Source organism: Balaenoptera physalus (assembly GCF_965194825.1).
Source record: "Balaenoptera physalus genome assembly, chromosome: 5".
Lineage (NCBI taxonomy): Eukaryota > Metazoa > Chordata > Mammalia > Artiodactyla > Balaenopteridae > Balaenoptera > Balaenoptera physalus.
The window spans coordinates 63,780,824-63,798,315 of NC_138884.1; the positions used below are offsets into that span (position 1 = coordinate 63,780,824).

Sequence of the window (17,492 nt, forward strand, 5' to 3'; positions counted from 1 at the left end):
TACCAGTGGACAAAGCAAGGCAGAACAAAGTTGGGAAGTGTACTTTCTGTAAGCATTCTAAGATGGTAAAATCATATCAAGATGGAATAGTTGTCCCAGAATGATTTAAAGCATGGATGTCAGAATCATCAGACCTGAACTGGAATTCTGTCCCTGCTGCCCAGCTGTATGAATTAGACAAGTTTCTTAAGCTCCACAAGTCCCCATGTCTTTGTCTACAAAGTAGGAATGATAATAGTACCAAGGCTCATAAATAACATAACGAATGTAAAGTATTTAACACAGTGCCTAGTGCCCCACCATACGCGTACGCGCGCGCGCGCACACACACACCCCCGCCCCAAATGGTGATCTATTGTTAGAGAAGCTTTAGGGAAGTTTAGGCCTTGATGTAAAGGGAGAATCTGGACAGGTAGAAACTGTGCGAAAAGGCTGGCATTTTGGGTGAGGGGAATGATGAACTTGAACAAAGCAACGATGGTGGCACATTTGAGCACACTAGGAAGGAAATGCACATTAGGGACCATAGGGATGGGATCTGGCATATGGGGTTAATCTAGAGAAGTGCCTCTCAGTTTTGGAGCCCTAAAGGAGGGAGTGGGATATGTAGCTATCATAAGGAATCCTCAAATCTATTAGTGCTCCAAACAATGCCTTAAAGTGAATAATATGTATTACTTCCCACTTCCAAATATGTATAGATGCTATTGAAATTCATAAAATATAAATTTATTTAAAAGAACTGTGGAATTAAAGCTATTTTAACATTTATCAAAGAATACCATTCTTCAGGTCTCAACTTAAATCTCACATCCCCAGAGATTTTTCTCCTCATTCCACTACTTGAAATAGTGCCCAGGCCCTCATCACTTTCTGCCCTCATTTGCTTTGTTTTTTAGCAACAAAACCAACCTGGAATGATGTGTTTATTTGTTTACTCCCTGTCTCCTCTCTTTGTAAGCTACCATGAAGGCAAGGACTTTGTCGTATTCACTACCAAAACACCAGCACCCAGAACAGTGCCTCTACATGGTGGGCCTCCAGTAAATATTTGCTGAATAAATGAACAAGTCTACAAAATACTAGATTCAAATGCATGCTACAAGGCAAATAAATTATGTTATATGCATCATCTTTGTCTTCTCAATGAATAATTTAAATTAAAATAGCAGCAGAAGACTCTTCACTTCCTCTTTATAGTCATCATCAGCCCTTTGCATGAAATGACAATTTCTTATTAATATAAGAGATGTCACAGAAGAATTGGCCCAATTATGACACACATAAGAGGGAAATGAGTCTTTGTTCTAAGAGGCTGCAGCTTAATCATGTGAAAGAATATTGCTTTTGAGATATAAGTATATGACTTAACTATTCATTTCAGTGCTCAAATGATAAAGACATTAATCAGAGCTTCCCCTAACCTCAGACAGGTTAAACCTCTGCCATATTATTTAAAATTAGGTAATATGTATTGTCACTTGGATGCCTAGTCATCTATTACCAATACATTTTGAACTCCTGCAACCCCAGACACCTTAAGAAAATGATTGCATGTCATGATATTGTTTAAAGGCATGATAGAAACAAGATCTGTTATTATATATTAAACAAGCAGGTCATCAAAGGATATACTGAACATTTGATGAGAAATTTGGTGTGATCCAAAGTACTCAATATATAGTATTATGTCAGGAGGCATCTGAATTTTTAATATCAGTATCATATTATTGTTCCCTGGTCATGTTTATTCATTTCCCTGACCTTTATTCTGACATAATTAGATTACCGCTAATTGTAGGGCAAAAGTTGATAGTTCCATTAAAGTATTTTATGTTACTGAGCTTCCACTCCCAAGAATTTGACAGGGTGGTTTTCACTTCATTGTCTTCCTATGAGAAGAATGTGAAAATAGTGGTCATGCTGTGCTCTTTTCTTCTCTCTAGTCTGATTTAAACACATTACATTAGCAAATTTGCTCTGGTTATTTGGCCACAAATGAACAGTATGCATTAGTATAAATCAAAATAGTAATCAAATCAACAACTACACATGGGATAACCTGTTTATCTATATACTCACCTATTACTACATCAGAGTTTCTGATATGTCTGTCCCTAAAACATCCTAAACTCTACCTCTTGCAAATCAAGTAAGATTTTTTACAGTGCTAATGACTTGAATAGTTGCATGTATAACTCCCTTCCACCCACCAAACCATCGGTTAACCTACGAAATTTGTCATGGTTCTCCTAGTAGGACAATCTCATCTACTTTCTTGGAGCCCAGTAAATATGATTCTTCTGTTCCTCTTTTATCTCTCAATAAATTAACTTTAGGTAAGTCCACAAAGATTCTGTTTCTGCAATTTAAAACTATTGCTGATTTTTTTAATAAGGTGAATAGGACTTGACTCTAGGCAGAAACCCTAATCACAGGGGATCTTAGGATCACCAACTATCTTAGTCTGGATTTCTTAGAAAACAGATCCTGAAGCAGAAAGCCTTACTTTGGGGGGTTTGCAATTCTAGGGAAGAAAGAGTGAGGGAAAGGGGCCAATGAGCAGGGAGGTATGGAAAGCAAATGCAATGAGGAAGATTACCAGTCTGGCTAGAGCTTTATATCAAGCTAATACAATATCTTCAGAATATCTACATGAGCTACTGTGTTTCTGCATAGACTGACCAGGGAGAGAGAGGAAGAAGAGTTTATCCACCTTCTCCTATCTGCCTTTGAACAAAGTTCACCATGTAGTGAATCAACAGTGACACACTTTTAGGTTGTACCACCTGGTCCTTCCAGTAGCCATGGGAAATCTAAATCCCAAGACAGCAGTGACAGCATTCATAACACCAGCCACACTGCATGAGGTGAGCTAGTGAGCAGAAGCGAGTCAGTGATACTGCCTACCTGTCCATGTATAGGCTTCAATCTCACAGACGCAGCTGGGCAAGCCAGTGCACCTCCTGTGTGTCTCAGGCAAAGGAAGAGCCCAAATGGGAAGCATGAGGTGTAGTGTAAAGAATGAGACGACATGTTGTCAGTCTTGCTTGAGAATCCTATGAACGAGGGACTGGGAGCAGTCACCTCGATGTGACTGCCTGGCCAAGCAAGCAGAATACCATGAAAACATGGCTCCCACCATAAAGACATCAGCAAGCTTTCCTCCAACAGAGTCTGAAATTCCTCTTCTACGGTCTATGCTAATGTGTAGGTGCCAGGAAATCTGGAGGATTATTAGGACCAACCAGAGAAAACTATGGTCTAGAATCCAAAGGTTGAACAAAAACTGGGTCTAGTCATAACCCAACAGAGCTGGAAGGGAGTGAGCTCATGAAAGAGTATTGCGGCCATTATAAGAAACACCCCCCCCCACTATTTATGGAAATTAAGCTTGTAAAAGAAGTAGGGGAATAAGCCACCCTTAATTCTTACCTGTTCAAACTAAGTTCATTAAAGATATCCAACGATTTTACAGTATTCACTAAAATGAGGCAAAGTAAACCAAAGCAAGTAGTACCCCAAAGAATACATACAGATGGTCAACAGGCACATGAAAAAATGTTCAGCACCACTAATCAGAAGAGAAATGCAAATCAAAACCACAATGAGCTATTACCTCACACCTGTCAGAATGGCTATCATCAAAAAGACCACAAATAATAAATGTTGGGGGGGATGTGAAGAAAGGGGAACCCTTGTACACTGTTGGTGGGAATGTAAATTGATGCAGCCACTGTGGAAAACAGTATGGAGGTTCCTCATAAAACTAAAAATAGAACCACCATATGATCCAGCAATTCCACTCCTGGGTATATATATCTGAAAAAAAATAAAAACATTAATTTGGAAGGATATATGTACCCCAGTGTTTATAACAATATTATTTATGATAGCCAAGATATGGAAGAAGTCTAGGTGTCCATCAACAGATGGATGGGTAAAGAAGATGTGGTATATATATATATATATATATATATGGTATACTTACACACGTGTGTGTGTGCGCACACACCCACACCCACAATGGAATACTACTCAGCCATAAAAAAGAATGAAATTTTGCCATTTGAAACATCATGGATGGACTTGAAGGGTATTATGCTTAATAAAGTAAGTCAGACAGAGGAAGACAAGTACTGTAGGATATCATTTATACGTGAAATCTAAAAAATAAAACAAACTAGGGCATAGAGCAAAAAAAAAAAACCAGACTCACAGATATAGAGAAAAAACTAGTAGTTACGAGTGAGGAGAGGAAAGAGGGGAGGGGCAAGATAGGAGTTTGAGAGTATTGAGAGGTACATACTACTATGTATAAAATAAATGAGCTACAAAGAAATATTGTAAAGCACAGGGAATATAGCTAATATTTTATAATATCTATAAATGGAGTATAACCTTTAAAAATTGTGACTCATTATGTTGTACACCTGAAACTTATAGAATACTGTAAGTTAACTATACCTCAATAAAAAAGGAAACAGTACCTGCACCATGGGAAATGTGAGGCACTGTGAGGTAATGAAAAGAAAACTACTTGGAAGTAAGAAAAACTGGATTCCAGTCCCAATTTTGTTACTCATATTGTGGCTTGAGAAGTTTACTCAACTTCCCTGATCTCAGTTTGCTTTCCAGCTTTGTGCTGTACACTTCACAGTGATGTGAGGATTAAAGGAAACGAAGTACTGAAAATGTTCATTACAGCAAAAGGAAATCAGCAAATCTTGTTTAAATCAGAAACTGCTCTTGAACTATATTTTGTCACAACTTTTTTTCTTCTCCAATATTTAACTTTACATGCAAATATGTATACTAGTATCTCTCACCATCTATGTGACATTAATTGGTTGGATCTTGCTATGAATTAGTTATTTTGCTTTGAATTAGTGAATTAGTGAAAAGTTCAACTGAGGTGTTACAAACATTCTCTGAAGAATGATTGTTCTCGGGCATCAATATCTGGGCACTGACAATTACTCCTCAATAACAGTATTTAACTATTTATTGGGCACTTCTTATGTAACAGGTGGTAACCTAAGTGCTTAATATAGGTAATCTCATTTAACTTCCTAGTAGCCCTATGATGTAGAAACAGGTCAACTACATAATTTGTAGGGCCTAATGAAATGTGAAAATTTGAGGTCCCTTAAGCTTTTTCCTCTGAAAACATCTTATTACTGATAAAACATAATAGGGATATCGGTGTTGCATGAGTAACATTATAAAATAATAAATGGTAAAATATATAATTATTGCTATCACAATAAATAGCAACACTTTGTAATATAATTGTTATAAAAATTTGGGGTTTACTTTTATAAAAACTCATTTGTTAGCTTATTAAAATTTATACTTTTATCAACCTTGTTTTCAACTGGTATAATTAAAATTTATGTCAGTAGCTCTTGGCAAGATCACAATTTTTTGCTTTTTTAAAAGGTAAAAAATTTAGTTAAAAGTTTATTTTAAATAAATGTAATTTTTGACAGTTGTAGGTTTACAGAAAAGTGCAGTGTCCGTGTCCCCACACAGTTCTATTGTTACCATCTTACATTAATATGGTTTATTTGTTATAATTATTGAACCAATATTAATACATTATTATTAGAGAAAGTCCATACTTTACTCATATTTCTTCAGTTTTTTTTTTCCTAATGTCCCTTTTCTGTTCTTGGACCCCATCCCAGCTACCATAGTATATTTAATTGTCATGTCTCCTTAGGATCATTTTGTCTGTGACAGTTTCTCAAACTTACTTTATTTTGATGACCTTGATAATTTTGAAGAGTACTGGGCAGGTATTTTGTAGAATGTCCCTCAACTAGGGTTTGTCTAATGTTTTTCTCATGAGTAGATTGGGGTCACAGGTTTGGGGGAAGAATACCACAGAGGTACAATGTCATTTTCATTACATCATTATGTGCCATTTACATGATTTATTACCGTTGATGTTGACCTTGTTCACCTGGCTGAGGTAGTGATCGTGTGGTTTCTCCACTGTAAAGTTACTCTTCCTCCTCACCTTCCCAAAGGGTCCTCTTTGGAAGGAAGTCACTCTTTGCAGCCACCCTTAAGGAGTGGAGAGTTACATTCCACTTCCTTGAGAATGGAGTATCTACATAATTAGGAATTCTTCTACATGAGAGATTTGTCTCTTCTCCCTCACTTATTTTTTTTTTCCAAGCATTTACTTATATCAGTATACACTCATGGATATTTATTTTGTACGTTGAGTTATAATCCAATACTTTGTTGCTCAAATTGTTCCAAATTTAACTTTCGAAGCTCTTTTTTTTTTTTTAGTAAATTTATTTATTTATTTATTTATTTATTTTTGACTGTGTTGGGTCTTCATTGCTGCACACAGGCTTTCTTTAGTTGTGGCGAGCGGGGGCTACTCTTCATTGCCATGCGCGGGCGTTTCATTGCGGTGGCTTCTCTTGTTGCGCAGCACGTGCTCTAGGCGCACGGGCTTCAGTAGTTGTGGCATGTGGGTTCAGTAGTTGTGGCTCGCAGGCTCTAGAGCGCAGGCTCAGTAGTTGTGGCGCACAGGCTTAGCTGCTTTGCGGCATGTGGGATCTTCCTGGACCAGGGCTTGAAACCGTGTCCCCTGCATTGGCAGGTGGATTCTTAATCACTGTGCCACCAGGGAAGTCCTAGAAGCTCTTTTAGTTGCCTCCTGTGTCCAAACTAGGTGACATACTACCATCACTTTTTTTGTTTTGTTTTTTGGGGGGGTTTGCTTGTTTGTCAGCACTTTCTTTCTGGAACTACAACGTACTGTAGGCTCATCTTATGTATTTTCCTGTCCCAGTTCTAAACTCAGCCATTTCTTCATGGAGCCCTGGTGCCTTTTATTGGAGAATGGTATTAGAAATCAAGATCTGGGAGCTAAGTATGTCTGTGGCTACTGTGTTTCCTTGCTTCTAAATCCTCTCAGCTGAAAGGAGGAGGAAATATGCCTACATATATACATACATAGTATATACATAGTAAATATATGTTTGTATACATATGTGTTATACACTATTTATACATATTTACAAGCATAATGTATATATAGTAAATATATGGGTGTATATGTATATATATATCCAGTGTATATGTGTCTACAAATATCTCTCTGTGTAGCAATTTGTATCCATATTAAACTAAACATGAATTCATAAATCTAATCCATTACCACACGGATCATTCTAGTCTTAACATTTTTGAGAATTTTTAATTTTGAGAAGGCTCTTTTCACTGATGCGACTGCTACTGGACCTCTTAAGAGTATTTTATACAATCTGACATCATTTAGATAAATTTCTAATAAATTATTTAAAAATATATGTTTTAGTATCTCTAGAGCTGATGAGTCTCACATAACTAAAAAGATTTTTCTAACAAGAGTTAACTTTTCATAGAAATCAGTTCTGAGTAAGTCTGAAATTAATTTTAAATTCAAATTTATACAATGAAATTTTAATGTTTCTTCAGACATTTCTTGTAACTTGTGGAGGCCATACAAAAAATTGAAAGTGGCATCATGATTGTATATAATTCAAAGTGCCTATACAAAGAAAACTTAATTTAAAAATTGTTTTTCATTAATAATCACTTCATTCAAAGTACCATGTGAAAATAGTTTTCTTTTCCATTGAATGCAATGATCTTTAAAGATAATTTCTATTTCTAAGACTATAGGTATTTGTTTTGCAATGGTGGAGCAGTTTTCAAAATTGGAGACTCTATACTTTTTTAAGAATTCTAATAACTCCCTGATATACTTTATTGCAAGGTCCATGTGTATGACTTTATTTTGTAATAATTTACTGGGAAAGTTTATTGATTGAATGCTTGCAGTCCTTCTGACAAAGCTCAGGCTAGAGAGTTAATATTTGTGCAGACTTTGCAGGGAGAGCTCTGGAACAGAAAGATGAGCTGGTCTTCTACCACCGTCTCATCCCTGCGTCCATGTGAGGACCTTTCTTGGGCAATGGCCACTACCACTGCTACTGCTACCTCTATTGCTGCTGCCACAATTGTCACTACCAACCTGAACCAAGGTCCCATTCTGGCAGCCCGCTCAGACATGCACATGTGCTCCAGACAGTGAAGCCCACAGCTTGTCACCTATACTGCCTGTGGTGCCTTGGGACTTGAACCTACAGATGTGGACACTACTGCTTGATCACAATCATATGTGCTCACTGTTACCCAGTGTATTGACTCTGCTCATGCACATGTTCACAGTTAAAATAACTAAGAATTTCAAGATGGCACAGTAGAACATTAAACCAAGTGGGAGCCCTTCTGGTAGGAAGTGTCCTGTAAGACTATACAAGTTGTACTCTCATGAACCTGTCAGTAGGATAGAGACTCTTAGTAGCCTTATTAAAAAAAAATTAGAAAACTAAGGTTTGAAAAGTCATCTGCCCAAGGTTATATAGCTAGTAAACAGCAGAGCTAGGGATTAAACCCAAATATATCTAATCCAAAAATTAAATTCTTAGTTATGTGCTGAGCCATATAGAAAAGCTCACTCCGTCTTAAACTTCTGGTTGGTCACAGAAACTGCTGATGGCTTATTCTGTTGAAGCAGTAGCACTGTCTTTCTATAGGGTAATGTCTTATTCCTAATTCCAAATAAAAATAAAAATTAAAAAAATAGGTCTGTGGTACTGACATCTGTAGTAGAGTAAATGTTATAAAATGAATGAATGGTGGTGGATGTGGCTTATTCCTTCAATTACAGTGGTGGAGGAACCATATAACCCACACTCCAGGGGTGCACTAACCAGATTTGAATCCCAGTGGGGCCACTAACTTACTAGGTGACCTTGGGCAAGTTGCTTAATTTCTCTTTGCCTTTTCCTCCCACCTGTAAAATGGTAGGAACAATAATACCTACCTCATAGGGTTTTCACTGAGAATTTAGTGAGTTAATTCCCATGAAGCACTTAGTAAGCTGCCTGGCATATATATTTAAGTACTTAATAAATGTTAGCATTTGTATATCTTTAAATTTTTATAATAATTTTATATTTGTAGGTATGAGGGGTGAAGAGAAAGAAAAATTCGGGCATAACTCAAAATTTTAACAGTGATTACCTCCAGGTGATGAGATTGTGGATATAAAAGTTTTCTTTATACTCTTATGTATTTCCAAAATTTTGTGTAACATATATACCAATATTATTATAATACAAAGAAAAATAAATTCTATTTTAGAAACATAAAATAATATTTCTTACACATACTCCACCTGGAGTCATCTACATTTCATCCCTGTCTCTCTCCACACAAGCACACACAAACACACACACACACACACTCATGACAATACACATCCAGAGAAATATATTCACAGATCAATCATACTCTGTTTAATCTGAATTTCAGTAAACAAAAAATAGTTTTTTAGTATAAGTATGTTTCAACTATTGCTTGTCCTTGCAAATAAATGGCTCAGCTGGGTTTCAAACCTGGGCTGTGCAGCTGTGGAATGTGGGAGGATGTTAAATATGGCATAAAATATACTTACACTAAAAAAATTATTTATTGCTTACATGAATTTCAAATTTAACCGGGTTTCCTACATTTTATCTGTCAACTTAACTCCTTAGGCCCCATTGATAGACTAAAGCTGATTTTCCTCCCTTTTTCTAACCAGATCTAAATATAATCAATGGAATGAATTTTTTCAAATCTTTTGATTAGAGTTGGCAGCTCAGTATTACTCAACAAAAATAAAACAAAATGCTTCAAGATTCAAACATATAATTTTTGCTCCCCCTCCAGCCCTGAGTTCTTATTCTATCATATACACAAACACACACAAAACCACACACTCAGGAACATTTCCCTCCTTCTCCACCACCTCATCATCTCCTCATCTCTTCCTCATCATAATGACCCACAATTTCCATTCTTGTGGTCTATAATATTTTTTTAAGGGAGTGAAGGAAACAGAACTAAAACATCACACTAAGGAAGTAAAGTAAAATAGTTTGAATCAGAGGAACATATCCTGTTTTTCTTGTCCCTTGTGTCTGTGAGGTGTTTTTTCAATTACTTTGTGAGTCATGGTCCTTCCTATGCTTTGTTGAATCACAGATAGTCCTTAAGTAAATGCTCTAGTGTCAGTTGTTATACTGATAAAGAACTTTTTTTTTTTTGAGAGCTAAATGAGCCCTGAGCTGAGTTCTTCATTCCTTTGCTGCTTGCTTCTTTGCTTATCATTTTCACTGGTTTCTTTTCAGCTGAAGATTCAGACAACTTGGTTAGTTAAGACTGTGACTTGCAACTTACCCCAGCTGTTCAAACTATTTATCTTGGTTGTATTTCCTTTTAAATTGGTCAACAACTGTTTGCCATTTGGGTTTCTACACTATCTTCTTCCCAACCCCATCTTTCTGTGGCATTCCCTCTTTTTAGACAAGAGAGTCATTTGAATTTTCAAAAATTGCCCTTCAGAAATGCTGACATGAGTCAGTCATTTCCATCAGGAAGTCACCAGATAGACCTGTGAGGTCCCCTATTTACTGGCTGGGATTTGACAGTTCTTACACCTGTGGAAGTAGACGCATAGGCGAGAGAGATAAGCAGTCACAAATACCACTTCTTCACAGCCCTTGCTTAAATTATGGAAAAGAAGCATATAGAAAACTTTAGTACAGAAGAGACCAACATCTATCAAGATCTCTCCTCAAATTAATAGCTGACATAGCACAATGGATAAAGCAAATGTTTATAAGTTAAAATCTTGGCTCTACCACTTACTATCTGTGTGACTTTGAGTTTATTAACCTCTCTGAGCATTGATTTCTTCAACTTTTAAAAGAGGATAGTAATACTTACCTCCAAGTGCTCTTGTATGGACTAGAAATGATATAAAAAAGCCCATGACACATGATAGAAACTCAATAAATAGCTTTTATCTTGATTATTATGGTCTCCTAATCAGAAATTTAAGGTTGAAAGTTGTTAATATAATATTTTCTTATATAAGTGGAGATACCATTGCATCTGTTAATTTCAATGTTTTCATGATTTGAATGTGTTCAATATAATTGTTCTATGAGAAAATGAGAGTAACAGTGATGTGTCATTTAACTAGTCCAAAAGGGCTATAAGCCATATGTAATTTCATCACAAGAGAAGAATCTTTCAGTGTTACTTACAATCTTAGTCAGGAAAAAACCCAAAGGTACTATAAATGTCAGTCTTGTTTTGTTCTCTCATACTGATCTTCCCTGTAGCCTAACTAAGATATAAATTAAATACATTCATATTGTGGTGGCTGTCTCATACTGTAATTACTTAATGACGTTCTACGTGTATGATTTTTGACTGCAGACTTATAATTTTATAAATCTAATAATTACATTATTGCCTTTAAGAGAGGAAAGCAAATGAGAGTTTATTATCCAAGAAAAAATCCTGAGAGTTTCAGAAGCAAGATCTTTATACTAGAACACTCTATTTCCAGTAAATTTCTTGATTAGAATTCCCTGTGACTACAATGATATATCAAAGGGTAAATCACACTTGAACATGGAAGCCTGGATTCAAGGAGGTCAAAAGAATGTCCAGTTGAGGGTCTAGATGGGAGTGGGGGTAGCAAAAAAAAGGAAAATAAAACAAGTGACTAGAAAATCTAGTGGTTTCCACACTTTATGAAAAATAGGAGATAGTATTACTCTCCAGAAGAGTCGACTCAGTATACTATAAAAAGCACAGTATTGTGGGATGTCAAGGATGGTAAAGTACATATAATAATATTTTTAAAATTACATTACAGTGCTTTTATCTTTTTTATTCTTTTGTGCATGAACAACCCCCTATCCTTGGAGCTGGAATTTTTACAGTGAAAATTTTGTTAAAGAAAGATGCACCTTTTAAAATCCATAGTAGGATTTGTTTTAGTTGAGAGAAAACAATAATTTTGAAAGCCAAGCTTTGTAAAGGAAGAAAAGTATTTTCCAAATTCTTTTAGCTCCAATTATGACTTTTAGAGCCAGGCCTGGACAAGATCATTAAATTACTTCCACAGGGTAGACAGGATATTTCTTCCTTCTTTAAACCAAACTTTGAGGCTTACTGCCTCAGGGAAGGAAGTTATGAAGCAAGGTGATTCTACATTGGAGAAAAGGAGGAAGTGAACACTCCATTCTTTCTGATTGGGTAAATTGTGTGTGGAGGAGGTAAGAAACAGAGTTGGGGAAGAGAGGTTAGATACTGTTCCTTCTTGAGGTAGAATTCCATGATGAGTGGAAAAGCAAGTAAAAATAGGAATGGGTGAGCCCAGAAATGCTGGGACTGTAATAGCAAGGGGAAGCTATGAAGGTCTAGGAGAAGCCATGTATGTGGCCTTGCTGAGCTTGATAAAGGAACGATGTTGCACACTGACAGAGCAAGGTAAGTCTATAGATAAACCTGAGGCTTGGGACTTCCCTGGTGGCACAGCGGTTAAGAATCCACTTGCCAATGCAGGGGACATGGGTTCAAGCCCTGGCCCGGGAAGATCCCACATGCCACGGAGCAACTAAGCCCGTGCGCCACAACTACTGAGCCTGTGCTCTAGAGCCCACGAGCCACAACTACTGAGCCCATGAGCCACAACTACTGAGCCCGCGTGCCACAACTACTGAAGCCAGTGCGCCTAGAGCCCGTGCTCCACAACAAGAGAAGCCACCACAAAAGACGCCCGCTCACCACAACGAAGAGTAGGTCCCACTCACCACAAGCAGAAAAAGCCCCCACGCAGCAACGAAGACCCAACGCAGCCAAAAATAAATAAATAAATAAAATTATATTAAAAAAAAAAAAAAACCTGAGACTTATTCCCCATGGCTTATTCAGGGTACAAGGGGAAAAGTTGTTCCCATGTATGCCAGTGATGAAATGTGGAGATACTGAGACCTGGACTCAAAGTGGCTACAGAAAGAAGGGAGTCAGAGACCTAGAGCAAATGGTCAGGACCAGACTACAGTGGTGGGTGCCATCATGGTATCCCCAAGGCTAGCTGGGCAAGAAAACCTCACAGTTGACCAGTCCATGGACCAGACCAGAGAAGAGAAAGGGTCAAGAGAATGCCCATGACCCTGAGGTCCCCACTGCTCAGCTGCCTTAAGTCACAAACACTATTTACTCATATATCAATATATTTGGAGAGAAGCAGGGGAGGAGTAAGAAACCAAGAAATAAAAATAGAGTAAAAATGAACATTTACCTGAAGATCAATCTTTAAACCAGCCTAATAGGAAGTTGAACTTTGAATTCAAGAAACTAAGCCATCCCAGTTAGGGCATATAAAGTAGAAAGAATTTAAGTGAAAAGACATAGGTATTTCAGTCTCACAGCACACTGCCCAGGGCAAAGGAGCATCCGGGGAAAGATGGCATCTTTGACAGGAAAAGAACATTAACCATATTTCTTTGCATATCTGAGTGTAGTGAGTAGTGTGGATCTCAGTACATCTTCTAAAATAAATAAATGAAGAATGGAGGAAAATACCTAGAGCTGAATCTCAAGCTACAGTCCCTCCTTGTACCTACCATCTCTATTGTATGATATTTATGACATATCTCCAAGTTAACTTTGCACCATATAAAAAGAAATCAAGGGCAATAATGAATAGATCCCCACAAACTTAATCTTTTACAAGCATCATTTCTCAATGGGGAGAAATGGGGACTCAACCAAGTCCAAATCATTTGATCATGAATGCAGAAAAAACAAACAGCAGGAAAAAAGGTCAGATCTAACAAAGCAAGCATCTAAAACATGAATTAATAAAGAGGAAATAGTGAACACTTGACCCATTCCTAATTTTTAATTTGATTTTACATGAACATTAAAATAATGATAACTATATCACTTGATCATCAATTGTTTTCTTCATAAACGTAAAAGTCTTGAGATAGCCATTTTACAAAAAAAATTCTATTTCTTAAACAGGATTTTTTATATACTTAGAAAATGCACAATTAATATTTGAGTTAGACAAATTATCAAACATTTTAGAATCTGTTTTATAGGTTATAGAATCTAAATTATTAAAGAAATATGGAAGACCACTGATTTGACAGGATGTAAGCAAAACTGAAAATTTTCAAACTTGCAGCTACAAGTTCTAGAAATTTAATACAGTTACATAACTCAATTATACTTATCTGTTAGTATTAACATAACCATAATTATCCAGGAATGTTTATTGTGTTCTAATAGACACAAAATTGTACCAACTGCTTTTTAAAGTTAATTTGAAAAGATACAATTTCAACAAACTCAGCCAAGTTGATTCCTGTCCCTGAACTTTAGACGATTATCTTTCCTTCTTTTCTGTTATGGAAAATAACGTGAAGACTGTGGTTTTCTTTCTGGTGTCATCTTCATTTGGGTTTTCTCTTTTTTTTCTTTTTTAAAAAATAGTTTCAACATTAGAGAAAGTTGTAAGAATATTACAAGAAATGTATTTTCTCTGCACCATTTGTAACATGCAGTCATCATGTTCAATCACTCCAGTGTAGGTTCTGTAGGGTGTATTTCCTACAAAGTAGTGCATTGTTCTAGAACAGTAAAATCACCAAAATCAGGAAACTAACATAAATACATTACTACCTTCCAATCCAAATAGCCCATTCAAGTGTCATCAATTATCCCAACCACATTCATTATAGCCAAGGGACCCAGAATCACATGTTGCATTTAGTTGTTTAGACTCATTCAATCTAGAAGAGTTCTCCAGTCTTTCTTTGACTTTCATGATTTTGACATTTTTGAAGACTATAGGTCATCTTTTCTAAAGGCTATTTCTCCAGGTGAGTTTTTGCATTTTTGGCAGAAATGTCACAGAAATGATGTTGTCGTGTTCTTGTTACACTGTATTAAGTAGAATACAATTTCATTTTGTCCCATTGCTGGTCACATTAATTTTGATCACTTGACTAAGAACGTGCCTTTCAGGCTTCTCCACTGTAATAATATTTTTAACTAATAGATAAATTGTGGGAAATATGTTTAGTCTATGCAAATATTCTGTCCTTCATCAACCTTTACTTACTAGATTTTGTATCCACTTATGTTTTTTTGCCTGAATCAATCATTGCTATGATCGTTGCCAAGAGATGATTTTTATAATTAAATCATTCTTCTCACATTCATTGATGGATATTCCACTATAATGTAAAACTATTTCTTTTTTCTGTTTCTAATAAAGAAACATGAATGTAACATTTAGTTATTTATAACAGTATTGCTTTGTAGCTTCCTATTTTACTTAATGGATTATAATCTGTTACTATAATCATTTATTTTGATACTACAATTATCCTAGATTTGACCAGAAGGGACCCCTTCACTCTGGCTTTTGTGCCTTTTTGACATGTTCCTGTAATTTAGTACTTCCATAATTTCTGGCAGGACAAAATGTTCCAAGCTCATCTTGTACTTTATGTGAGTCAGCCTTGGAGTCAGTTGTTTCTCTAAAGATCCCTGGTTACCAGAGTGGAGAATGGTATTTAGAAACCAAGATCTGAATGCTAGATGTGATCATTACTATTTGGTTATTGTTTCTACCAAGCCCTCTTAGTGGACAGAGCTAAAGAACATATGTATATCTATAACTATCTATGTATATGTATATATATATTTACATCTATATTTCTTTATCAATATATTAAAAAGTATGAATTCATTGCAATACCTCCAACTTCAATCCAAAATTGCAAGGTTCACTCAAGCTTCCTCCCTTTTAATAGTTGTAACTCTTTTTTCCTACTGTGAGAAAGCTAGCTCCTATTATCCTTGGTATTAGTCAAGCTACTATTGAGTAACCAATTACCTGACTCCTGGACAGGCTGCTGCTTCTGCTTACTACTTTCCACTCCTGAGCCCCCATGTGAATACACTCTGCTGGGCTCCAAACTTGAGCCAGGCTGCTGCCACTGGCACCTCCCTGTATGGATGCCCTCATCCCAGTTGAGCTCTTTTTAAGCCTCCACATATGGACACCTACTTCACCCAGACCCATTTAATGGATTTGGAAGTGAATTATTAAAGGAAGAAGGAAGGAAACAACCAAGGAAGGAAAGAGGAAAGCAAGGAAGTAAGGACGGAAGGGAGAAGCACATGCTTAATAGATTTTTAAATCAAGATCATGTTAACATTTAGAAAGACTTGAGGAAAAAGTTTGTACTTCCCCCAGCAGTATATGAGACTGTCTTCTCCCATATCTGTGCTAAGATCTGATATTAAAGAGATTTTTAAATGCTCATTTAATGGATACAAATGATATATCTCTAAATTTAGAATTCCCTGATTTCTACGGAGATTACATATTTTCCCATGTTTATTGGTCATTTTTGTTTCCTTTTTTTCTTGTATTTTTAATTTACTAGAAAATAACAATTCTTTATAGAAATTTTGCTCTAAAGCTAAGTAGAGAAATAAGGCAATGGCTTGGGGCGGGGGGTCCAAGGATTTTCTTTCTTTCTTAAAAATGGGTTTATCCAACATGTTTGTATGCTAAAAGGAACAATCCAGTACAAAGTAGAAAAATTTCTTATGCAGGAGAGAAAGGCCATCAATTGCTAGAGTGATATCCTCTGATAGACTAGTGGAGATCAGCTCTAGGGTCCAAGAGGAAGAGCCTCAGATAAGAACAATTGATCCATGCATCCACAGAAGGGGGAAGAGGGCAGAATGTGTGGATTCAGATGAAAGCAGATCACAAGATGAGAGTGGAAAATTCACTTATATTTCTTCAATAAATTAATAAGGCTATCAGCTGAGTGAGAATGAGGAGGAGCTATTAGAAAAGAATAGAAGGTCTGAAATAATTATCTAGGAGTGTGAGTAGGAATTGAATATAGTATTGAATATAGTATGATTATTATAACAACTTTATTATTTATTTATTTGTTTATTTTATACAGCAGGTTCTTATTAGTTATCTATTTTATACATATTAGTGTATATATGTCAATCCTTATCTCCCAATCCATCCCACCACCACCCCCCACCTCACAGCTTTCCCCCCTTGATGTCCACACATTTGTTCTCTACATCTGTGTCTCTATTTCTGCCTTGCACACTGGAGGTATTGTTAAGAGACTTTTTAAGGCAAAAAAATACTAAATGAGACTATTTCAAAAATAATTACTATAAAATATTTTTTACAATGTATAATGAATTACATTTAACTTATTAAAAGTTACCTAGTTAGAGGTTCAAAATACAAATAGGCAATGGCCAGATCATATATAAACATGTAACTCTGACCCTTTGTCTTCAGCAACCAGCCCCAAAAGCCAAACCATTATGTGCAACAACCAGTCCACGAGGCCAAACAACAAGCAATCAGCCCCAAATAACTTGGACTTGATTAATAATTTGATTAATAACTGATAACTTTCCTAATATTTTCCCTCACTTCCAACTTAGGACCAACCAGAGAAAGCTAAATATTCACTCCTTATCTGATTAAATACAATGCTTCA

General features: G+C 36.2%; 1 protein-coding gene across 1 annotated transcript in view; it reads left to right on the plus strand.

Moving 5' to 3' along the window:
* Nucleotides 1-12,385: 12,385 nt before the first annotated feature.
* LOC309660869 (transmembrane protease serine 11F-like) overlaps nucleotides 12,386-17,492 on the plus strand; it is a gene marked incomplete at its 5' end in the record, with an annotated part of 112,227 nt that continues 107,120 nt past the window's right edge. The window contains 1 exon segment of the mRNA XM_082461945.1: nucleotides 12,386-12,408. Coding sequence (XP_082318071.1) covers nucleotides 12,386-12,408 — 23 coding nt within the window.